Source organism: Micromys minutus (genome assembly GCF_963924665.1).
Source record: "Micromys minutus genome assembly, chromosome: 6".
In the NCBI taxonomy this organism is placed as follows: domain Eukaryota; kingdom Metazoa; phylum Chordata; class Mammalia; order Rodentia; family Muridae; genus Micromys; species Micromys minutus.
In genome coordinates, this window is record NC_137975.1 from 3,751,618 (window position 1) to 3,776,791 (window position 25,174).

Genomic DNA, 25,174 nt, shown 5'->3' on the forward strand with positions numbered 1-25,174 from the left:
GCTTCTCAGGAGGCGTTTGTGAACTGAATGGATTTGTATACCATGCTTTTTACAAAATGTACTACTACTACTACTTCTTATCTGCCAAGGGCAGCACTTTTTCTTTTCTTTTTTTTTTTTTTTCTTTTTTTTACTAAAAACATATCTAATTCTTACTGTCTTGATGGGCAGGTTAGACCCCCGGCTGAGTGGCTTCCACAGCAGTATCTTCAGATGACCCCAATAGACTGGTCATAGCACATTTGTTTGTTAGACACTGCTATTCCCAAACCCCTGCCACAAGCATTCCTCAGAGGTGTGCAGATACACAAAGGAAATGTGGGAATTCGGATCATCACAAATGCCACAGAGAAGGGAACACCCGTCACGTTCTCCAGTTGTAAAATTTCCCCTTCACTATCAAGTCAAAGCACAGGAATCCCGTGACTGAAGTGTTGCCTTACGTTACCATTGTGTGGCTAAGGAACAAGACACAGGACCCCGGGACCAACATGCTATTATATCACTGCATGCTTATAGAACCTGATTCTGAGAGGACTAAAACCAGGAAGAAGCGTGTATTAGCCAGCCGGTCGGTCAGCTTTCTCTCACTGAAACGAATACCTGAGCTAATCAGTTTACAAAGAGAATGCAATTACTTTGGTTCAGTTTGGGTCCACGCGTGGTTAGCCCTGTTGTTTCTGCCTGAGCAAACCAGCGTATCTCAGGGGAGGCGTGGAAGAGCAAACCTGCTCACGTCAGAAGGAGCGGGGCGGGCACTGAGGCTCCCTGTCCTCTGGGAAGGTATTTCCCAAACCATCTGGAGCCTCACTAGGATCTGTCACACAGACTTTGTGTGACACTTAGAAGTACTGCAGAGCACAAACTGGAAATAATCTAATTTTTTATTCCCGTGCCTCATTCAGCCACTGCACGATCCTAACACAAACCCCACAACTAAAGAAAGAGAAGCTGCTTTGCCGTAAAATATCCTGAAAATCTTAAAGCAGGAAGCGTTTGTGGCCTAAGGAAAACACTTTCAGGTAAATTTAAAACATCTTGGTTAGATGACTTTGAGATGGGATCCTACCCTGTATCCTAGGCTAACCTCAAACTCACAGTGAGTCTCCTGCCTCAGCTTCCCAAGCGTTGCACTTACAGGCATGAGGGTCACAGCGGTCTTAATTATATGCATATTTTTGTGAATAGGCTTGATGAAAGTTCCTTTCTGCCAGCGCACGTCACATATTTAAGATGATGGGACCTGTGGCAAGCTCTGTGCCATTTTCCCACAATGCATTGTGTGCGGGCACTTTGCATTAAGCAGCTGATGATAGCTTCAGAGTGACAGCAGCTGAGTGTACTGCTGTGGTGGATTTCCCAAGTTTGTGAAATATCATTTCCAGGGAAAATGAAATGAGGAAGCAGTCAGGAAGATGACTAAGAGGGCTTCCCAGCCGCCCTTTCCTCATGAGTTAGCACAGAAGGAACCACACGTACCAGAAGAGAGGGTCTGAATCACACAGGGGTAACGCGCTTTGATCCCTCTGCTGCTTGACTGGATGTTTTGGCTTTTTTTGTTTGTTTGTTTTTGTTTTCGGAGCTGCTGGATGATCACTTGTGAATGGAGTTGTAATGAACAAATGGTGTGAGATACAGTTCCTGAAAACCCATGGCAACCAGATACAGGAAGAAACTCGTTCTTGTCTCTACATAAACAGAGTAACATCTTAAAGCATGGGTTGCTAGGTGGCCTCTGCCTTTAAGCTTCCCAGGAGCCCTGTGAGGGGAACGGAATGCTTTCTTTCCATGCTGACCTGAGGGCCGAGAACAGCTTGGCGGGGGTTTCTGGAGACATGGCTGCCCCTGTTCAGCACGATGTGGACATTTGCTAACTTAGTTATCAGAGAAAGCCAGACTGTCTGAAAACCGCAGGTTCTGCACCTCCGTGGGCTGCTCTCAGCTCCCACTGGGGACCACTTGTTGAAGGGGCCTCTGGTTACAACTGAGGCTGGGCATCTTCCGTGTTATCCGCTTCCCTGCTCCTTTAAGTGGTGGAGTGGGGCTTTACACAGACTTCTCAGAGTGAAATGTACGCTTGACATTAGAGAAAATAAAATCTCAAAGCCCAGCGCAGTCAACCCCCAATGAAACAACTTTCTCTTAGGTTAAAGGGAAGCAAAGAAAACCTAAGTCTGGCGCATGATGAAAGCAGAGCAAGTAGGAGCAAGTGAGTAGCCGATCCCCAATAAAGAGCAAGTAAGGGATTAAAGTAAATGTGGAATTGGCCAGTCATGACCTCAAAATACTGTCTATTTGTCAATCACACAGACCTAGGGGAAAAAAAAAACTATGAACAGATGAAAAAGAAATCCCAGAAAGTAAACAGTTCCACACATGAGGAGCCACAACTATTAGTCTTAAGGGAAATCAAAGCCTGACTCCAGTGGGAAACAAACGCATCAGCATCTGCACGAATCTACCATCCGGTTATTACAGGATTAGCACATACTGCAATCGCTCGCCACAGTCCTTCACATGCCAACGAAGACACCAAAAGAAATACCTTACGATTTCTGTCTGAGGCTCACGAACAAACCTGACAACCAAAAATGGTATTTCCGAAGGTTATCTTCAGAACAGGTGAGTTTGCACAATAAATTGCTTCCTCTTCATTACAGGCATAAAAAATTCCCAACAATCAATCTAAGAACATAGCATTTCATAGAATCTACGATTTCAGCGTGAGGAAGAAATGAGGAAGAAGTATTCCTGTTGAAGTTGGCACACACAGAGACAAGGTTAAATTTCTGCAGAGAAAGCAAACAGCTGGGATTTGTTCCTCTGACCTCCTCTTCCAGCACATATTAGAACTCTATACCGCCTTGTATGGTGACTCAGCGAGTGCATCCCGGCCTTATCTTTTGCAGGAAAATGTTGTCCTGCAGGGTGGTTTAAGTCTGATGGAACTGGCCTTTGCAATTTGAGGGGTTCCCCCAAGGGAATGGAATACAGAATTAAGAGAGTAGGGTCATGGGGAAGAGCCCCAAGTGAAGAGCCCCAAAGTTTAAGCACCATCAGCTCAAAGTAATCCATCTCTGAACTACCTCAGGGCAGAGGCAAAGTCGTTTCTATCAGAATCCCGTCTATGTGGTGTCTTGCAGAAAGCCTGCTGCCCTTTACATCACACAGGTAATCCTGCCCTTAATCCTTCATTTCAGAAACAAGCAGGGATTGAACTGTGAGATCACACTCAAAGCCAGCCTTAAGCCCACTCACATGGCACAGGCTAAATCTTAATTCTTCATTCAGCTACACTCCAAAGGATAGTCTGAGTTCAGTGCGATCAGAATCCGCACTGGATCTGCTGTTTAGCCATTGTTGTACAGTTAGTGGTTAAAAACCCAGTGATTCCATCCACAGAACAAAGAATAGATGTTAAAAAAAAATCACCAAATAAGAAGTCATAGACTAAACACTCTATTTCCTGGTGTGTGTGTGTGTGTGTGTGTCCAGTCCTTAAGACAGACAGCTGGAGCTTACGTGCACCCCTTCACACACTGTGGACATCTGCGGGCTATTATCAGTGAAGTTACCGCCTATGGAGAAGAGGTCACTGATCTCAAAGTGAACTTGTAAGAGAATTTCACTTCCACATACTGACTGTCAACAATTACCAGGGTCCATCTTTTTACAGCTATGAAGTACTGAAAAGAGAAACTTGACATAATTCTCCAATTTCTACTTACACATACGAACTATTATATAACAACCCTGATTTTTAAAAGAAGACCCACCAAATTCATGTTTTGTTCCAGGCCTAATGCTTTGTCGAGCACTGTCATGCAGAAAAGGACATGGATCGAATGCCGTAGCACAGAACTCGGTAGGCAGTTCAGTGGAACATAAAGAATATGCTTCATGGGTGTCCCTGAATGTGGACACTCACACAATCATTTCTCTGTGTGTGCACCCACAGGAACACAAGCCCAATGTTTAGGATCTTGTGCCCACAAAGTGTCTCTGTTAAAAGTGTGATGCCCAGGGTAGGTCATTGAGGGGCGGTGGCACCTTCCATGACATTCCTACTTGACAGTTTTTAGTCCCTTTCAAGAGGAGAAAGCTCAGCCCGCCTCCTCTTTACTCTGGAAATCGAGCAGCTTTTCCCACCATTCCCACACTGACTTGTTATGGGACCAAAGGCAGCAGGGCTGACCCATCACAGACTAGAACCTCCAAATGTTCGGCCTGAAGTCAACCCTTTCCCTTCATAAGCTGATTGTGTCAAGTGTGTGTGACATGACAGGGACACAAAGCTAATGCTACCCTGTCCATAAACTTAGCCTGGGATAGAAAGCTGTTTATTCAAAGGCTTTCTGAAGAGAGACAAATATTACATAAGTTATCTGACAATTCTTAATGAGCAGACTTTAAAATCAAAGAACAAATTAGGAAAAACATTCTCAGTATAATTAAAAGCAAAAATGTAATTTCTTTACTATACAAAAAATTATAATTTGATGAATAATAATTAGATTAAAATAATTCAAAGGAAAAAGGTGTAGGACAGGAGGAGTTCACACCCAACTAGCGGTGTTTTTGAAACACTGTACTCTACTCATAAACGTGAGAAGCTTGAGTCACGAGCCCAGTTTTCAATGGACAGTTCAGGTGAAGTCAGCTCAGTGGAAGACAGAACACCAGTGCCTGGGGAGTGTGTGGCCTGCAGCGGGGAATGCTCAGAACAGCCGTGTGGCTGGTGCAACCTTCTGAAGGCCAAGATGGCAGCCTTCCAAATCTCTCTATCCCGGCGTGGCCACTCTTTTATGAAGTTATACCACAGGAGTCTCAAAAGCACGAGGAGAGCACGCGCACGTACAAAGATGACACCCGTGGCATTGTTCTCACACATTTTCAAAACAATTTTAAAACTAAAAAGTGCTTAATTCTTTGTCCATGAAATTATCAAACCAGTAAGTACCAGAAAGAGGTAGAAGAAAATCTGCCCATATGTGCTTAATGGAAATAATAACTCACGTTTCTTGTACTCAAATATGGCAGCCACTAGAACAAGCAGTTTCCAGATGCAGAGTCACAGAATGAACTCAGATATCTCCAAGATGGATAAGTATGTAAAAATAAAAACTGTAGGACGCTTTGTGCGCTCTGACTGATTCCGTTATGTCTTATGGCTCAGCCTGGCACCCTCGGACAATGTACTCAGTAAACTCTTCTGACAAATATGTCTATGAAGACAATATATGATGCACTGTATATTAAGAATGTAAATATATGAAACCTTTTCATGTATATATGAAATTTATACTTTAAAACCTAAAGTGTTCCTTGAGAAAGATAGCAATTTGAGAAAACTTTAACATTCTTTTCATACTTTCCATCATAGAAGAATTTTTAACATTTTCAACATGGTTGTATATTCCTTTAAAATTAAATACACATACACACACATCTACACACACACATACATACACACACATACACACACAAACATACACACATGCATACACACATACATATACATACACACATATACATACACACATACACACACACACACACACACGCACACACACAGACACAGACACAGACACACACACACACACACACACACACACACACACACCCCAAGCCTAACAAAAGCATTGGCTGGCTCCCACTTCCTTCCTTAGGCAGGAAACCCCAGACTACAAGGATCGGAATGAGGAGCTTCATGATTCTAAAACAATTGTTTGGCTGATGGTTTTCTTTCTTTGTTCCAGGACTGAGTCAACATAACTATGTTTATGAAGTGTCTAAGGTTCGCTATAAATAAAACTAAGGTAAAGGGGAAACAAAGATTGTCTAATGTGAGTCACAGTGAACACTTCTGAGATACGCATGCTCCTTACAACACGGAGCATGGAGAGTGCTCAGCACATGTCATAAACACTGGCTCACGGTGACTGTAGACAGTCCTGACTGCCACAGCAGAGCCCCGACACATCAACTTCTTCCTACAAACGGATCTAGGATGGCGCTCACACTTCATACGCATGAGCACATTCAGACCCCAGAACAAGGAGATAGCTAGCTGGTTCCCTACTTGTACAGAAATTATAAAAATTAAAAATTAATCTGTATAAATTAGAAATTAGGAGTAGCAAATGGAAACCTACTTTTAATTCTTTTATTTTTTTAACAGGTTATTAGTTTTGCTTTGTTTTTGCTTTTGCTTCTGAGACAAAGCATCGCTCTGTGGTCCATGCTGGTTCCTAAGGACCAAGACTAGAAGCATGCACCACTGTATCCAGACTTTATGGACGTTTTGATGGGATTTCTTTACCCTAGAAACAGACCATGTAGTTGATTCTCTGCACGCCACTCATTCCAAAGGTTGGCTTTTCCTCTTAATCTTGCCTTCTTCCTCCTTCCCAGACTCCCAAGTGCCCTTGACTCAGAGCCACACTCTGTTCCCTGGGCTCAGCCTTAGGCTCCCACCCCACACCCACCCCTGGATCTTACCTGTCCAGCAGCAACTCCAGCACTTCCTTAGTCGAGGCAAAACCTCTGTATGTCGACAGGAAGATGCTGATGTAGGTAAAGTCATTGTCCCCAAAAGCTGTCAGCAGGTTCTCCACAAGCTTCTCCAATGTACCAGCTTTGATGGTCCTGATCTTACAGGTCTCGTACTGACTGACTGTGTGTCCTGGAGGCAGCTGGTCCCCTTCAACCTACGGGGACAGATTCAGTATTAGGTTCAGAAGGCATCACTTCCTGCTGTAAAAATGAAAACGTTGAAATACTTTTTCAGTCTACTCTCATACAGCTTCTCTAAAGGTCATGTAAGTAAAAGTAAAAGTCACAGTGTGTTCTCCTGTGAACACAGTGTGGCAGAATGATGGCCATGGGGGCGAGAGCGTGGCGGGGGCTCCTCATCATTTCTGAAGAGAGAGAGATTTTTACTTCAAAGCTACGCAATGGATTCTACTTACATTGTTAGTGACAGCAAGGGTGACGGTAATACTTTATCAAAGACATTGTCTGTCACCAGATGGAGTTTAGCAAACTACCAACTATCTCACAGTCTTTGTACTGTTAAAGATATGTCTTCAATCTCATTTTTAAAAACGAGGCCTACCATGGTATGCCAGAAGAGTCAACACTTAATAAAATCTGATCGTTTGAAATATTTGTGTGTGTGTGTGTACACATACATATATACACACTCATACACTTTTATACACACACATTTATACATACAACATATACATACACACATATTCATAAATAACATATCACACACACACACACACACACACACAGCATAGGGTTTATGTTACCCGGCTGACATTATGGTCACAGCCTGAAAAGCCAGGGATGAAGCCTGTTCTCCAACGCACCCAAAGGAGACCTAAACATAACGTGACAGCCTTCAGTCCACAGACGGGATGTACAACCTACTTTCATACCACCAGCAGCCAAGGGAACTGGGTGAGAAACACCTGCCCTGCAAAGCTCGGGGCCTTGCCCGGGGGAGCAATGGAAAGGGTGATGATGGGCGCAGGTCCTGCTCTCGGGAAATCTGCAAACACCAAAGGACAAATACTTACCGAGAGAGAGAGACAGCGGCTGGGAAAAGCAAGCCCACAGTTCTCAGTGACATCACTATACATTAACACACGCAATGTGGAAAGACCGGTGATAAAATGTGAAAGGCTTGAAAACTGAGGCTGAGGGAAGAGAACCAAACTGCAGAAAAATAAGGGTGTGCCTTGCACTCTCAGTAAAGCTGTGCCTAGCAAATTACATGCAGATGTAATTTCTCAAGTTGAACTCCTTCATGGGTGCTACGGAAACTGACCTACCAAGAAGAGCTCTGCAATAAATCTGTTTCCAAAGCAAATAGTCTCACTGGTGCAAACGTTCTCATTGGTGCAGAAACTACCAGGCAGTTCGTCCGAACTATAAATTGAATTACTCAATACTGACTGCCTAATGCCCTAAATCGAAATACATGCATACAGAAATCAGAGTGACAAGATATGAATCTCTAATGGTGACAGTTGTGGCCCTGTCAGAAGTTAAAGTGCAAGAAGAAAATTAGCCCAGAGATTGCTTTCAGAAAGACCCACATGGTGGCAACCACTTTTAGGTTAGAATAGCTTAATGTCATTATGCCTAGGAGCTGACAGAAAGACCAGTGTGTGAGCCTCATGGCTTTGTTTCTTCTTCTTCTTCTTTTTTTTTAATTTTCTAAAGATGAGGCTGGAGAGACTGTTCAGCAGTTCATACTTCCTGCTCTCTCAGAACACTCAATTTTAGTTCCCAGAACCCATGTGAGGCAGCTCACAACCGCCTGGAACTCAGGCTCTAGGGGATCTGGCCTCCTCAGGCATAAACACACATGTGACATACATGTGTACATATATGCACACAAATACATACACACCAATGAAAATCGATTTGGGAAAAACAGGAGCTTTTCTGTAGGGGATTAGGACTGCCGGCTCCTCTCTTCTCACTTCGCACTTGTCCCCAGAAGTTCCAATTAAAGCAGAAACAGTGAGTGAATGGGCTGTGGTCTCGAACTCTAACTAACTGCTGTGTAAGCACTATCTATGCACAGTGCCACTTTGAGCGGGTACTACAAAACACCGGGTCGTTTTGTTCTGTCTTGTTTTAAGAGAAGGTCCTGTGTCACCTTCAGAGACTACAGACATTTCTTTACTGCTGACTTTCTTCGCCTACAATGTGTCCATACGTGATGTCAAACTCTAGCAAGTAGGTATGACACACAGCCTTTCTGTGAGCATCTTACAGAATCTCATAATGAAGTACAATGCACTGAAGACGTAATTTATGTTTACCACTGTATACTTTGAGAGAAAAATCAAAGCGAAGACAATATAAAATATAATGCTAATTAGCCAGGCCTAACGGCTCACACCAGGGTGAAGGACTGTTGTGAGTTCAAGGCCAGCCCGAGCTACAGTGTAAATTCCAGACCAGCTTTGGATACAAAGTGAGAACCATTTTCAATAACCAAACAAGTAAATAAATAAAGTATAAAATTTAAATTTAAATACAATAAAAATATTTATTTAAAAATAACTGTATCTCTTTGAACTCTTTCTTAATGTAATACTAAAAATATAAGCATGCTTTGTAGTTTTTGCTTTGTACTTCAATAGATTCTCAAGATAATTATTTGTTTACACAATAACATATAAGTCATTAAAATATATTTAATGCCAAGGGTTACAGGCACAAGGCATGGCTTCTCCGTTGGTAGGAATGTTCGGGCTCTAATTTAAATCAAACTTCCTTACTTTGTGATATGTCGGGGCTCCCTTACTGAGCAGTTCTGAATTTGATGACTCTCACCTTACTCTGAAGTGCAAACTCCACTGGAAAGCTAGACCCTTCTTATGAAAGCAATGCTGACTGAAGAGAACTAATTTTTCACTGAGATTGATGTGGCCAAGAACTCAAACACAGAGAAAAGTGCTTGTTGGAGAACTCGACCACATGGGTCCCTCTTCCTGCCAGAGCAGACGTGGCAGGCTGCCAAGGGCACTCCCTGGGGAACGGAATGGCTGCTCCAGCCAGTCCCTTTCTTTCACTCAGCATGCAGGACGCTTCTTTGTGTCCTGACTCATTCCTGCTCCTCAGAGTTTGTACATCAGGAAGAAGCATGGGTGACTTCAGAGACCTTAGTAAACTGTGCTCGATGCTCAGATATAGAGGGTTATTCGTGAACGCAGAAAGCAAGCACCAGTATCAGAAAGTGAGATACAGCTCTTGGCTGGAAGCATCCTCACAAACCTCAACAAGGAAGGTCGGCACTGGTGCATTTCCTCAGTGTTTGCTGTGGAGCTTCCATAGTCTTAATGAATACACTAAAGGCTACTTGCTGTCATAAGGCAGACCAGATTTTTTGTTTTGTTTTGTTTTGCTAGGTTTTTAGATGAATTTTAACTGAGCAATATTCAAAAAGTACATTTTCACAAAACAAACGAACAAGTAAACACTTAGAATTATCTGCTGACTGCTAGAATTATTTTGAAGTAAAGCTGTACAGAAGTAAGATATAAAACCGTATCCCCTGGGCTAGCAAGACAGGTCAGTGGGTATAGGTGTGGTGCTCAAAACTGACCACCTAAAACCCATCCCACAGACCCACATTCTGGGAGAAAGGAACTGACACCCATAAGTTCTCTTCTAATCTCCACATGTACATACACACACACACACACACACACACACACACACACACACACAAAACAAACAAATAAATACATTTTAATATCATGTGCCAGATTTGATAAACTAAAATGTTAAAAAGTTTCATTTTTTTTTGCAGCGCAAGAGTTCATAGGTCCATAATCCTTTTAAGGAACTTCAGAACCTATTCTTGTATTATCTGAATAACTTCTAATTGAAGTTTTCTCTTTAAAGGTGGAGCCTTTGGCAGACACTGTTTAGTAAGTCAGACTTGGAAAGCCAGACACGGAGGCCTGAGCCTGCCCTGAGGGTTAGCATGCTAACAGGAAACAGCTCAGTCTGGGTTTAATCAGAACTCATGACTTTGCTGACAAGACCATGATACCAAGGCCACAAAAATGCTACATGGCTGTGGTTTTGGTCAACTCTTGTTACCAGAACTCAGCTTTTTCTAAGAGAGCATGTTCAGTGCCCATAGTGTAAACATCTACAAGTCTGCCCAAATAGTGGAGCTGGTGCACAAGTCCCTAAGTGCCGCCGCTCACAGAACCTGTGTCTAGGCCCACGAGCTTACACCGGCCAGCTGCTTAGGTATGAACTCACTCTTCTGCTAGGTTAATCATGCCAGTTAAAGGATGGGGAACCAAAAAAATTATTGCAGATAAATAATAATAACTAGATAATTTGGAAGCACACAGAAATGTCTCACATGTTATTTGGGACCTACCCACAGAACTAAAAATCTCTACTCATTTTAAATGTAAACATGAGTCTCACAGATACATACAAATGTATATGTACATGTGTGTACTTATTCATGGCTAGGGTAAGTCGCGACGGGTTTATAATTTGAAGTGAACTAAGGATAATTAGCCTTTCTATCACAGCAAATAAGATCATCCCCACATGCGTCTAATTTACATATTCTTCACTAGATGTTTTGAAATGCATAATTAGCATCACCTATGGTCCTAATTAGATGCCTTCTCCATAGCCACCTCCCTCTTCCCTTTCCAGAAACCTTTATCTTCTTTGACATGATCAACTTTTTAAACAGTCACCGAGCGAGTGAGAACGTGTCCTTTGTCTTTCTGTGTTACTGAAAATAACAGGCTCCTGTTAAGGATGGACAATGTTCCATCGTGCAGATATACACCACACCGGTACAACCCACTCACCCATTAGTCCCACACCTTGACAAATGTAAACAGTCTTTCCGGAACAGGCAAGTTCAGGTTTCTCTTGTAAGTCATTAAATGATGGAACTTCCTTTGGAGATGTGTCCTGTAGTGGGGTTGCTCTGGTTATATGAAGATTTCATACTGGTTTCCATGCTGGTAGTGTGTCCTATACTCTTCTTGATGAGGTCATCAGTCCTATGCTAACACGCAGTGAGTAAGGCTTCGTCTAGTTGTTGACTCACGTATCAACACAACAGTACCACAAGCCAGCAAAGCCTTACAGAACACCAGGCCGTTCGGTACAACACAGGAAACATGAAAGGAAGCCATGAAAACACAGAGGCAGGAGGTAAGCTACTGTTTTTCACCTATCGTAAGGCCACAGGTTACAGCTCCACAACGGAAGACAGGTTAACAAGAGAAACCTGCTGCAAATGATAATTTGCGGTTTTCCATGACCTGTGAGCCTTCAGAAAAGACGGCTCAGGGAAAACAGTGTGTCTGTGCCAGATGGAGCCACGGAGAGCGTGATCCGACCTCAGTGACAGAGCTAGAGGTGGACTTGACACAGCCTGCTGGGACTCTCCCTGCAGTGTGCCGTATTAGCTACTTTTCTACTGCTAGGATAAAACACTATGGCCAACTTGTAGGAAGAAGGAGGGTTCCAGAGGGATCCGAGCCGTAGGGGGTGGGGCACTAGAATAGACAGACGCGTGGTGGCTGGAGCAGCAACCGTGAGCCAGCCTCTCAGCCTGCAACCTGGAAGTACAGGGCAGAGCTGCAAAGAGTGCGTGGCTTCTGAAACCTCTAAACCCACACCCAGTGACACACTTCCCCCAGCAAGGGCATCTCCAAAACTCACCCCAGTAGCACCACCAACTAGGGACCAAGTATTCTGATAAATTGGGAACATCCCATTCAAAACACCACATCCGTCTTTCCTGTGGGCAGAGCAGAGCCCTTTCTGGGATGAGAGACCTAACAGCTATCACCAGGTAACATAAATCAGGTCATTTAGTTATTGCAAATCTTACACCAAAAGGTAGAGTGACTTTTGAGAAACATTTTAGTTCGTCCAACAGCTTTGGGGAAGAGGTGGTTTCGTTTCTGTTTGAGGAGATAAAGGGGAAGAGAAGCCAAAAGGTCAAAAAGATTTTGCTTTTACCCCCCTGTCCTTCAGTTCCAAATACTCTATATGCAAACTATCTACTTGGGGAACCATTTTCTGAGCCCCAACATAACCCAGTGTGAGTGAAGTGTGGAGGAAACACCAAGAGGGACTGGTGTGCTGGGCATGTCAGAAAAGGCTTCCGGAGTAGGTGGTGCCCACACCTTGACTGGCAGTGTTGGCAGGGGTACAGCAGGCACAGAGCCCAGCATAAACAAAGTAACTGCAGAGAATAAGGCATGGGGGAAGATGGTTGCAAAGGTAATGGGACAATGGTGGCCAGGCTAGACCGTCAGCCAGTCCTACATGACTACAGAGGTCTTCAGTGATGTACCCTACGGGGTGGAGATGCTAGGTCCTCTAGTGGGAGGCCGATGGGAGAAAGTCCGCTAGCTGTGGTCAGAAAACTTGGTGCTGAGGAGAGAGTGTGGGTGAAGAGGCTTTACACTGGGAGAACAACCCGTGAATGGCTGCAGAGGAGTCTGTGGAAAGGGCCTTAACTGATGCACAGCTAAGAGCTGGTCAGAGAGCGTTTACAAAATAAGAAAGCCATGCAGACTTAGTGAACAATTAAATTCTGTGCAGAGGGAAAAGAAAGAATCCAGAATTTCTGGCATCCTGATTTCCGGCATGGCTGATTGAACATAAACGACGTCACCAAATCAGAGGAAACGGAGAGGTGGTTAGAAGAACTGGATTCTGTTTAGAGGAGCTGGGGACATGATTCCTGGTTAGATACCTGTGAAACAAGCATGAGGGCCCCAGTCTAAGTCTGGGTCCCCAACACCCACAGTAAAGCAGGCACATCCGTAACCCTGGGAAACAGGGTGCCAACGGGTGGCTCCTCGGAGCACGCTGACCTGCCACTCCAGCCAGTGAGTGAACTCCAGATTCAGTGAGAGAATCTCTCAAAAAATAAGGCGAAATGAAGTTGAAGAAATACCCAGATGTCAATCTCTAGCCTCCACATACACATGCATGTATCCACATGTGCATGCATGTGCACACACAAACATACACCTATACAAAACACACATATACTGTACATGCAAATTTAATTAGTTAAGTAACAACAAAAATGCACAACTTGACTTGACCACTCTCTGAGAAGTCTTATAGTGGTATGAACTAGGTTGACGACATGCAACGGGTATGTATCAAAGGGGCATTTTTTTTTTTTTAGAAATCTAACAGTGGGCTGGAGAGATGGTTCAGTGGTTGGGAGCACCTGCTGCTCTCCAGAGGACCCTCATTTAGTTCCCAGCACCCACAGCCGGTGGCTCACAACGTAACTCTAAATCCAGGCCACTGCTGTCTCTGGCCTCCTTGGACACCTGCACTCAGGCACCCACGGAACCAGAACAGTAAACAGAAATCTAGGAGCTGGGAAGAAGGGTTCCAGAGGGGAAACTGTTCTAACAACCAGACAAGATACTCTTCCAGTAAGTTAAGTAAAACATGATGAAGAATGAAAACCGAAAGTTAAAAATAGAGATGCTTCAAGAGGAAAGACAGCAGGCTGGGAGGAAGCACCTGCACATGTGCCAGATTCCATGGTGCCATTTGTGGGCAGAGAACCCAGAAGAAATCCTCTGCACACAGACACATAAGCAGGCATCCCCACGTCTCCCATCCAACCGTGAAAACACACCACGGTCTCGCCAACAGCGCATGCTGCCCAAGCCAGCACGTACCACTTGCCAACTACACACCCTCTCTGGACTCTAGTCAGTGGCATCGTGTTAGTATGGATTCGACTGTGCTGGGAATATGTACATCAAGTGTGACAAAGCAGGGCTCCTGGAGAGCTGGTTTCTCGGCACCCACTGCTCAAGAGTCCTTCTCAGAGGCTGTGGACGGCAGCTGAACACTTTTCTCTTTGTGTCCACTGCAAGTGGAGTATTTTGTTACCACTATGGTCTTTGACCTCAGAAAAGTTAGAGAATTTGCCTCTGGAGTCTAGAATGGGATGAAAAGGAGAAGTGAGGAGGAGGAGACTTGAGGGAGTTCAAACGATGAATTCAATCAAAACAACCCTTCGGTGTTTACCTCAAGAGAAGTCACCTGTCAAATGCAGCCCCGTGTCCAGGCCTCTGAAATGAGTGTCCTTCGTCCTCAGGAAAATGCTAAGGGAGTCCTATCACAGAACAATAGCCACTTTATCGCACAGAAACCCCATCCCCCTCCATCCTGTCTCAGCAAGGTTTCCTAGATGGCCTCTAAAGTCCAGGAACCCTCCCTGAGGAAACAGGAAGTCGTTTTTTCCACAGGATAACTTCTTTAACATTTCTAGCAAATCACTATTTCTGGCCATCTTCTAAGGGTTCAGAGTTTGCTGGGAATGGTCTCAGCCCTGCCTCCTCTCTATTTTCCCTGTGTTTGAAAGCAGGTCCCAATACCCAGACTGGCCTCAAACTCTTAGCGCTCCTGTGCTCCCGCTGCCTCAGTACCCCCACATCAGACTTGAGATGCCCATGACTACTGCACCGTTTCTGCTTTTGTATCTGAAGTTAATCTAGTATAGAAACTAAACTAGTATAGAAAGCTAAACCTTAACGTTCCAAATGTTCTGGTCATCTATTTGAAAGGAGAAATCACCTGCTACCCTGAGAAGTCCAGGGACTTAAGTGTTTGAACTGGGATAGCGTTTTCTAAACATCACACACTGACCCACAGAGAACACAGAGCAAACTTCCCCAAATCACAGCCCCTCCCTGTCCTTCCATTGAGAGTTTCCACTGCCCAAGGTCTACAGATGCTGTGGTCCCAGGTTCATGGGTGTCCTTCCTATCTGGACTTCCATCTGATTGTGTATCCCAGCCAGTATCTGTCTGTAAGGGCTGGCAGGACAGAGTGAGCTCCTGTGTGACCTACTATTCTTTATGAATGAAGCCAATTATGAAAGGAAAGCCTTCTCCATAGCCCTGAGCTTTCCCACAAACCTGTAGAGGCCCCGGACAGCCCCCTCGGCTTTATCTCCTTGAGAGGAGTTCTAAGTTTCTAGTCACAGACCCTAAGCTTGGGGGGGGGGGGCAGAATCACTCCACATTCCCAAAAATCATTAGCTTGATTCTTCTTATGTATATCACATCAAGAAATCTCGCCTCCCCATCTGCTTGTGGGATTTAACCGAAGTAAGTATTTCCCACCATTTGGGGACTAGAGAGGTGCAGAGAGCATTGGTTGCTCTTTCTGAGGACCCAGGTGCTATTGCAGCATCCATGGGACAGCTCGAAAGCTGTTACCTCAGTTCCAGGGGACCCAACACTTTACCTCCGTGGGTACTGTAGACATGTCCACACATATATGCAGGAGAACATCCACACATACAATAAAATAAGTAAGTCTAAAAAACAATGCGGACCTAAGTGAGGATCCCATTACCCACATTAAGGTGGGTACTTCACATGTCTACTGTCTCAGTACTGGAAGGAGGAGAAAGTAGGACCCGTGGGAGTCACTGACAGACAAACGGTGGGACAATCTAACAGAATCCATCCGCTCCATGCTCAAGCAGAAGCAGTCCCAAAACTAAGACGAGAGTGGATGAGAAAGATGTCTAAATTCCATGTAGCACACATAGGTTCATGAGTGTCCTGATACACATGTACACATGCACATGAATACACACACACACTCACACACACACACACACACACACACACACACACTCACACACACACACACTCACACACACACACACACACTCTCACACACACACACACTCACACTCAGAGCACAAAGCCCCACATCAAGCTGTCAATGAACTCTACTCCCTGGATTTTAAAATCTCAGCAATATTAGATAGCTCATTTCTTTTCCTTTCCAATATAATAATAATAATAATAATAATAATAATAATAATAATAATAATAAAGTTGATATGTGACTTTAAAATTCAAATATAAAATGCAGTTTTATAGCTAGCACAAAGTTGGGGAACACAGGGTTTCTGGCAAGCCCTCTCTCTCAATACTGTGTTAGCATAAGTAAAACCCTACAGCACAGACTGCATGAAAGAGCAAACAGGGATCTGTCAGGGCTCGCGAGACTCAGTGGTCCTGCTCGGAGGGCTCACTCACTGACGCTCACTGACTGCTCTTCCAGAAGTTCTGAGTTCAAATCCCAGCAACCACATGGTGGCTCACAAACATCTGTAATGGGATCTGATGCCCTCTTCTAATGTGTCTGAAGACAGCTACAGTGTACTTATATATAATGAATACATTTTTAAAATTAGGGGGAAAAAGATGAAATAAATACAAAACGTAATTTAACTTCTGAGCACCTTGAGCCCACCCCTTGGGAAGAGACACTGCACGTCTTCATGTCAAGCACTGTTTTCCTGGTGGTGTAAATTAACCCTCAAAGACTGTTACTGCACTGTAAATGCAGAGGAAGGGGAAGAGCTGGCATGCACGACTGAGCACTCGCTGTGGACCAGATGCCCAGTCCTTGCAGCCAGCCGTTCATTACGACAGGAATTGTCATGGCTTCTCTGAGGAGAAGCAAAGAAGTAACCAAAGTTACTCAACCAACCAGCACAGGCAGCAGTGTCAAGATTTAAAGGTGGCCACCTTTCACCACGGTAACCTCATAGCATAAAGCAATATGGTATTGTCCGCTCGGCTTCCATATCTGAATACTTACAACTATCAAAACGCAACAGCCTAGAACACACGCTTCCCATCACTCCCGTAAGAACGCTGTGAGATTAGAAACAGGCACGAGGCAAAGCGTAGGCCGCTGTCACCCGCTGTCCACAAAGACAATGCTGCATGTGACGTACTAAAACGCTTCTCATGTCTCCTCTAGCCACACGACTTCTGCTACAAGTTAGGTCTTCAAGTCCACAGACTTAGGGAATCAAAAACAAAATAATATTAACTGAAAACAGAATATGGAAAAAAAGGTAGATTTATAAAGTCTGATATGTAAGAGAGGAAAAGAAGGTATCAAATCGAGAACACTACTGGCTGGGAAGAATATAGGTGCAGTTTCTCCAAATGAAAAGAAAATGAAACAGCAAACATTTTGTTTGTTAAATATTAGTGATCAGAAATACACATGTAAAAAGGAAGGCATCACCTGTAAAGAAAAACCCTGTCTGCCTGACAACAGGGTCACCCGTGGCTCATGATGCACTCCGATGTTATTTAGTGAAGACATTATCAACATGGCCTCCACTGTGCAAGGAACTTAAAGGAGATACTAAGGAAACCTTAGTAGATGAAGAAAAGGAGGGGTCCTGCTGTTTGAAGATCTAATATTACAGATTACAGTGCAAATACAAACTCTTTCACTTAATGACTCAAAGGCATAAAGCCTAACATTAATTAACATTAAATAACATAATTAACATTAAGTAAATGCTATGTGAAAGACAGAAGTCTTAAATGGGAAATTACAGAACCCTGAGGTTCACTGGTCTGATTTACAAGTGACAGAATAAACATGGTAAGAAACCAGATTTTATTTCTAATTCTAGGCTGATAAATCAGTGAGAACCTTGCTAGCATTCCCGATGAATCCAGGAGTTGGCTAATTGATAATCTGTTGTCTTTGCTCCCAAATGCACTTAAGTCAATTGATTCCTTCAGCAAATACCTGTTGGGTCTCTACTACATGGTTTCTGGAAGTCACGAGCACTGTGGAGAACAGACAGACATGGTGCCCAGATCACCAGACGAACGGACCTGCTCTGCACCTAAATACGGTGAGAGTAAGTCCTGGGCTTTTTGCCGACTGCCCCAGTCCCACAGAGACAGTCTTCCAGCGATGTGCATGCGTGAGTTTTACGTTTCCATGCCTGGGAGACACAGCCTGCTCTGTTGCCATATGCACACAGAAAGCAGGAACAGGGAGGGTGACACTTCCTCCTGTCACTGAGTGGTGAGCAGAGAGACCCCGGCCAGACACAGGGGACCTACCAATGAGTTCTAGTATCCAGTCATCACAAAGATGAGCTTCTATGTTTTAGAATAGTTTAATTTGTACAATTTTACCAAGAAACAGCACATACTTGGAGATTCAGCTGTCTCCTTCCTCATATGCTAGGGGTTTTCATGAAAAAAATCACCTAAGGTTCTGAGTGACCAAGGACTCCAGACCCCGTGCTCCAGAGGACCCAAAAGAAAGCCCCAGTGCTGGCAGGTGCGCGGGCTGCCATTTGAGGAACACGGACTGACAGTATGGAAAGGCAGAGAAGGCCCAGCAGGGGGACAGGAGAAATCGGCCACCACAGCTGGGGGACAAGGCACCTTGACCTCCCGCTCTGTTTTCTTGTCACCGATTCTTTGCTCACTCACTGTGACAGTATAGAAATGGCCTTCCTAGCTGTGGGATAAAACTTAACTACTTGAGATCAAAGGACTAGGCGGCATGTAAAGACTTTCCTCACTCATGCCAGTGGCCTAAGACACTTTCGAGAAGGCCATAGTGACCGTTCTTGGGTGTTCATGCCATGGAACCCGGCAGGTTTTGCGACAAGAAGGGAAGGCATTTCAGTCAGCCTGTGGAGTTGGCCTCTGTCTTCATTTCTTTTCCCGCGGGCTGTGCACTCTGTGGAAATGTTTTTAGAGCCTACTTCCTGTGGAGAGCAGAACCTTCCTGGAACTCACTGACCCTTTGCTCAAGAACAACAGTAGGCTATAAAAGGTCCCCGAGGTGTTCCTCCGCCCTTGCAGGGCACTCAATAAACTGTTTTCTTCTAGGAACAATTAAAATCCTAAGAATACTGTGCATACATCTCACGATAACCTTATTCAGCCGATACATATATTACCCTCGCTCTGCACCTGAGGAAACCGAAGTGCACAGAAGCCAAATGGCTTGTTCTATTTCACGTGCTAAGTGGTGAAACAAGGATCCAAGTGGTCTAGACTCAGGCTTTGACTTAGCCACAGTACCAACACAGCACTTACAAATCCTGTAAATGCACAGGCCCGGCATCCCTCGAGTCACGCCGCCCATGTTTCCCTGCCACACCGTACCACCTCACACACTATCTGATCTTAGACCAATCATGTTTGGGGACCGGTTAGGGGAGGGGCTATAAGTCACCAAGTATGTCAGGACAAGGTGAATACAAACACAAGTGCGTTGTGATCAGATGGGTCCACACTGCAGAGTCTACAGGAAGAATGCACTGCAAACAAGAGAGAGGGTACTGTTGGAAGACAAGAGATAACCGGAGCACAGCATCTCATGCAGACCACACTCTCTGATCCAGAGTCACCATGGGAACTGGGTATAAACGGCAGGCTACGTACACACCCACCACCCACTATATCCAAATGTTGTAACTGAGGCTGTGTACCCATGTCACTATGGCAAGCCCTACTGAACAGGGGTCACCACACCAGGCCTAGATGGACTCCAAGGACGAAGAAAGGGAAACCAGAGTCGAGGGAAGTGGAGAAATCTCCTTCTCCACGTCTAGGAGGTCTGCTCTTCCCGTCTCTTCTCCAGCCCTCTTTCTTCTTCACTTGAACAGGGAGCCAACGGGTTTTCCCTTCAGTCGCCTGGCAGAAGCTTCGGTCAGAGCAGAGGTGTACACCCACTCTGGACTGTTTCCCACTGGAGCAGATGAGACGGCATGCAGACTTGCATCTCACTGGTGAATTTCAGGGAGGACCTCACTTTCATTTGTGTGGCCTCTTCTGACAGAGACTCCCTCTGTGATACTCTCGTCAGAACCTCGCGGCAATTCCATTTAGAGATATGAGATGGGCAAGATCAGCGCTTGCCTGCACTGACCGCTCCTGTCAGGGCGCACATGGCAGACTCCAAGAGCCTACCCCATGTGGGCTGATACTGCATGAAGCACAAATTCAGGACCTACACAAACTTCCCCTACTGGGGACGGGGAGGGAAAAACAGCATCTGCATCAGCTAGGTTATTATTATTATTATTATTATTATTATTATTATTATTATTATTATTATTATTATTATTATTATTATTATTATAACAAATGGCAAAGGCGGGCTAGCCTCTAAGGAAGAGATCTGTACTTAGCTCACAGTTATGGACATCAGAGGTCAAGGTGATCAGCTCAGCTCTAGTGAGGACCTTGAAGGCCAGAGGCCAACACAGTGACAAGAATCACCTCCAAATAGGAAGCAAGAGTGACTCGCAGAGCCAAGGTGGCTCTTGCAGTGGCTCACTCACATAAGAACCGGGAGGATCCACCTCCTTAACCTTAAGGGAGCCTCCTCCAATGACCTGCACATCTCTGCCTGAGCTCTGCATCCTAAAGGATGTACACCTCCCAACACCAGCACCCTGAGACCAAGCCCTGGAGAACCCTATCCAAACCAAAGCCCCACTGTAGGGCAAACTTTGGAATCACCTGTCCTGTGTTGCTAACATTTTTAAGGTACGTTTTTAGTTCTTTACATATAGAGTGTATTTGACCAAGTGTAACCCCAATAACCCTTTCATTTCCTCCTCACTCGTACTGAACCCCTTCAAATATTTAGATCAAATTAACATGACAGAAATCATGGGACTGTGAAAAATTATAACTGTCTAGATCTAACAAAACACAAGTTGTCTTGTCAAAGAAGTGTAATGGCCATGTTGCCAGCAGTAATTGTATGTTTGGATTTTCAAATTGGCATCCTCCCCCTCCCTCAGAGAGAGAGAGAGAGAGAGAGAGAGAGAGAGAGAGAGAGAGAGAGAGAGAGAGAAGGCAAAGCTGTAGCCCCTTCCTTTCCAGGAATGCGATTTAACTTAATAGCTGAGCTAATAACCACAGGCTGCTGACTTGCTGCTCACAAAGAGGGCACTGTCTCCGTGAGGGGACACAACGGTCCTGGGTGGCGGAGTCCAGTGTCTGTGCTGACTGACCACTCCGTTATGTAAGGAATGGAGCTGTGCCACCGCCTGTTACCAAACGCCACACTGCTCTGTCTTTCTAATCAAAGCGGGAAGGCCTTCCCCTCACGGTCAGAAGCTGCCCTTGCTTTTGAGGTTATAAAGCTGAGATTATTCTTAGCCAGGGAAACCATGGACATAGCTGTTGTGTCCCCACCTAAATAACACCAGGAAAAGAAAGAACAAAACTTAGAGATTGTAATTTTAAGGTTTAGGAGCCAACTATGCACAAAGGTGACAGGCACAGAAAAGAGCCAGACTCGTCCACAAAAGACCTATGCTTTTAGCTAAGACGCAATTGAGGAAAGCAGCGTTTTTCAAATCTACTTGAGTGACTTGGTCGACCCTCTTTAGACACTTATCAATTCATTTTTCCAAGAAAGACAAGAGAAGCACAAATGGGTCATCGACACAAAGCAACAGAGCCCAGGGAGCCCAGGGAGCCTGGGGCTGCTCAGCACCGGACTCGTGCAGTGTGGAGCCACGCCCACAGCCACAGCCACGCCCACAGCCACGCCCACGCCTTCCGGATACAGGTCTCTGGGGCGAGGAGGGAGGCATATCTTTAAAAGGACCTGCAAGTAAATCTGGGAAGATGCTTGCTGTTCAGGGTGGGAATAAGGCTGAGAAACAAAACAAATGTTAAAAGAGAGGCAGCATTCAAACTGTGCAATGGGGGAGTTCAATGTACGGTAAGCAGTCATTTTCCCAAGGGGCGAGCCCTTCAAACACCAGTATTTTAAATGTTTCATTTCTTTTGGTGAAAATGTTTCAGAAATACGTTCCTTTGGCTGCCTTCGAAAGTAGGACATACTGAGTGTGATTTACCCTTCACTCACAGCCCAGCAGGCCGCCAGTGTGAGGGGGCTGTGGTGTGCACCTCTGACACCGATCAAGGGCTTATTCCAAAACTCTCATATGCCCTTTCTCACTAGAACTTAGCCACATCTCTTCCTTGCACACATCCATTCAACAGAAGCTCCTAGCTTCCATCTCTTCATCTACAGCGCTGGGTGAGGGAAGGAGCGAACCCATGACCGCTAGAGACCAGTGGAGAAAACTGAAGAGCCATCAAGAGTGAGCGAGCAAAGAAAGGAAGGCACTGTTGCTGGCTCTCAGGGAAGGGAGGCAAAGGAGGTAAAAGGACCCTAGGGTAGAGAAGGATTGCCCTGCAATGAACAGACTGAGGAAGCTCCCTAACAGGGGACATGTGACCACAGCCTGCCCCTAGGAAATGCAGCTGTTGCTATGAGCATTGTCAACCTCCAAACCTACCCTTCTCAAATCTGCTGCTTCTGGAATACACACGTGCGCACACACACAACACACATGCGTAGACACACTCACGCACACCCCTATGCTATGCAGTAAGAGCTGGCCTGAAGTGTCTATTCCAGAAACCCTTGCACTGGCATTAAGATCTTATTTGTTTTTACTTGGTTTTCTGCTTGTTTCTGTGCATACAAGTTGGTGTGTGTGTGTGTGTGAGTGTGTGTACCTCATGTGTGCACATTCATGCACATGCATGTGTATGTTTTAAAAGGAAAAACTGAACTACCCAAAAGCCCAATGGTGGTCATCATCTTTAAAGTATACAAGATTTTAAACATCCTAAAACTATGGCCACCCAGATAGACTGTGACCTTCCTAACTCCACCCTCTGTGACTCCTGTACCAACTCTTCTCCTTGGCCTGGCCTCCGATGTGACAGTACAAGTTCAACTGTCTTCTATGTTCTCAGGTCGGTGCTTCATCCACAGACTTCTAACCTGGAAACCAGTCCAGCACAGTGAGTCTAAAGTGCCAATAGCGGCATCACTAGCTTCCTGGCACCTCAAAGACGGCCCGTCCAGTGCCTCTGCCTCTGTTAACGGCCCAGCAGCACGCTGTCATGGAGGGCCCTGCCTTTCCTGAAGATTCATAGGCAGTTAATGGTTGATAAGGGAGAGACTTTCCTCGGTGGTGTAGCCCCTGGTAAGAAGCCTGTGCCCCAATGATCCTGTGAGCAACTGTAAAGATACTCAATGAGCTACCAACAAAACAGAGCTGTGTCAGGAGCCAGATGGGAGGAAATGGTTTAGCATGGGTGGAGGGGAACAGAGAGGGTAAGGGGTGTGTGTGTGTGTGTGTGTGTGTGTGTGTGTGAGAGAGAGAGAGAGAGAGAGAGAGAGAGAGTGACCAAAATACATTGTGCATATCTATAAAAACATATAATTATAGATCACCAAAATTTGTTAGTACAAATATTATAAGTGTAAGTAAATACAGAAAAGTTGACCGGCACTCATATTCTTTCTTTGGAGTAAAAAAAAAAAGTTTTTTAAGTAAAATAGAAAAAACTTACTACAGTAATTATCCAGGTTTCTGAATTATAAGATAAAAGGGATTGTGTGGTGGTTAAGAGCCAGGATGCTGTGAAATCTCAGAACCAGACAATGGCTCATAACCACCTGTAACTCTTGTTCCAGGGCATCCGGCATCCTCTCTGGCTCCTTGGGCACCAGGTACATGTAAGTAACACCCATACACACAAAATAAATTAACTCCCTTAAAGCACTTTTAAAATTCAATGAAAGAAGGTTTTGCATGTGCCCAGACACAGAGACATGATCATTTTCACAGCCGTGATGAGCTCTGTAAAGAGCGTAGGGCCAGTTAGTTGATGGGCTTTCTTCAACTCTTCTAGAAGCAAGAATAAGGAAGGGCATGGCCCGCTGCTGACAGCAGGGTCATTTGGACTGATAATACAAGAAAGCAGAACTGTTTGACCCTATCTCTGCACCTATCTTCCGTATCAAGTAAAAGGCCTTTGAGCTCGAAAGGGAAGAGCAACACAGCCAAGAAGAAACTGGAGCTCAAGACCCAACAGACGGAAAAGAACGGCACTGAGCCCCGTGAGTGATTTCGCAACTCTAGAGGCAGGACCCCCCACCCCCCTGCTCGGCAGAAGTGCTCAGAACCCTGATAAACGGAAGAGAAGCAGATTCCACTGGTGTCTCAGCGAGGCATCAAGCAAAGGATGCAAACGCAAGTGAATGAACAGAGACCACAAATGACAGGCGGCTGTTCCGTGACTGGGCCAAAACTCCAGAGCTAGTTTGCAAATAATGATCACTAGCAGCTAACATGATATCATGAGAAAAACAAAGCCAGACCCAACTAAGGATCCTTCTGTGCTGACCCACATGTGTGCCCCTGGTGCCTGCTCAGAGACACCGGAACCATCCCACCCTCTCCATCCCTTCTGATGAAGATGTGTGCATTGAATAGTTGTGGAGCTGGCTAGATCTGAGTCCAAACTCCATGTGAGGCCTGCCGAGGGGGCTGCAGTGTTTACTGAGAAGATACGCAGAGCCTCTGTAAACTAAACGAGAAGCTATAGCTTAGCTGTTGTTTTACTGAACTGGGATTTTAAGAGATGATGAAAAACTAGGAAAAATATGACGATTACTAATAAAATTAAACTTAGTGAAAGTAAATATTTTCCATAGTTAGATGGTTAAAAATCTATTCTGTAAGCACAGGCCTACTAAGATAGTTTAATGGTACTTAACAATGATTCCTACTTTTAAAAAGATGCGAAAGAATTTTTTCGAAATTTGTCTTGAATGTAGAACATTCACAGAGAGACCTATCTCAAGTCCTATACAGAACACAGCTAGTTTTAGGCAGAACTATATGAAAACTGCCAATACTTGACCATTTTAACACAAAACTGATGGCTGCGTGTAGTGTGGCTTA

At 44.8% G+C, this 25,174-nt stretch overlaps 1 protein-coding gene across 2 annotated transcripts in view; it reads right to left on the reverse strand.

The window, feature by feature from the left end:
- Positions 1–25,174, reverse strand: part of RGL1 (ral guanine nucleotide dissociation stimulator like 1) — a 104,981-nt gene that overhangs the window by 62,468 nt on the left and 17,339 nt on the right. For both annotated transcript variants that reach the window (XM_080917862.1, XM_080917861.1), the window contains exon 3: positions 6,502–6,710. In XM_080917862.1, the coding sequence (XP_080773988.1) occupies positions 6,502–6,710 (209 nt within the window). The remainder of the gene's footprint in view (positions 1–6,501; positions 6,711–25,174) is intronic.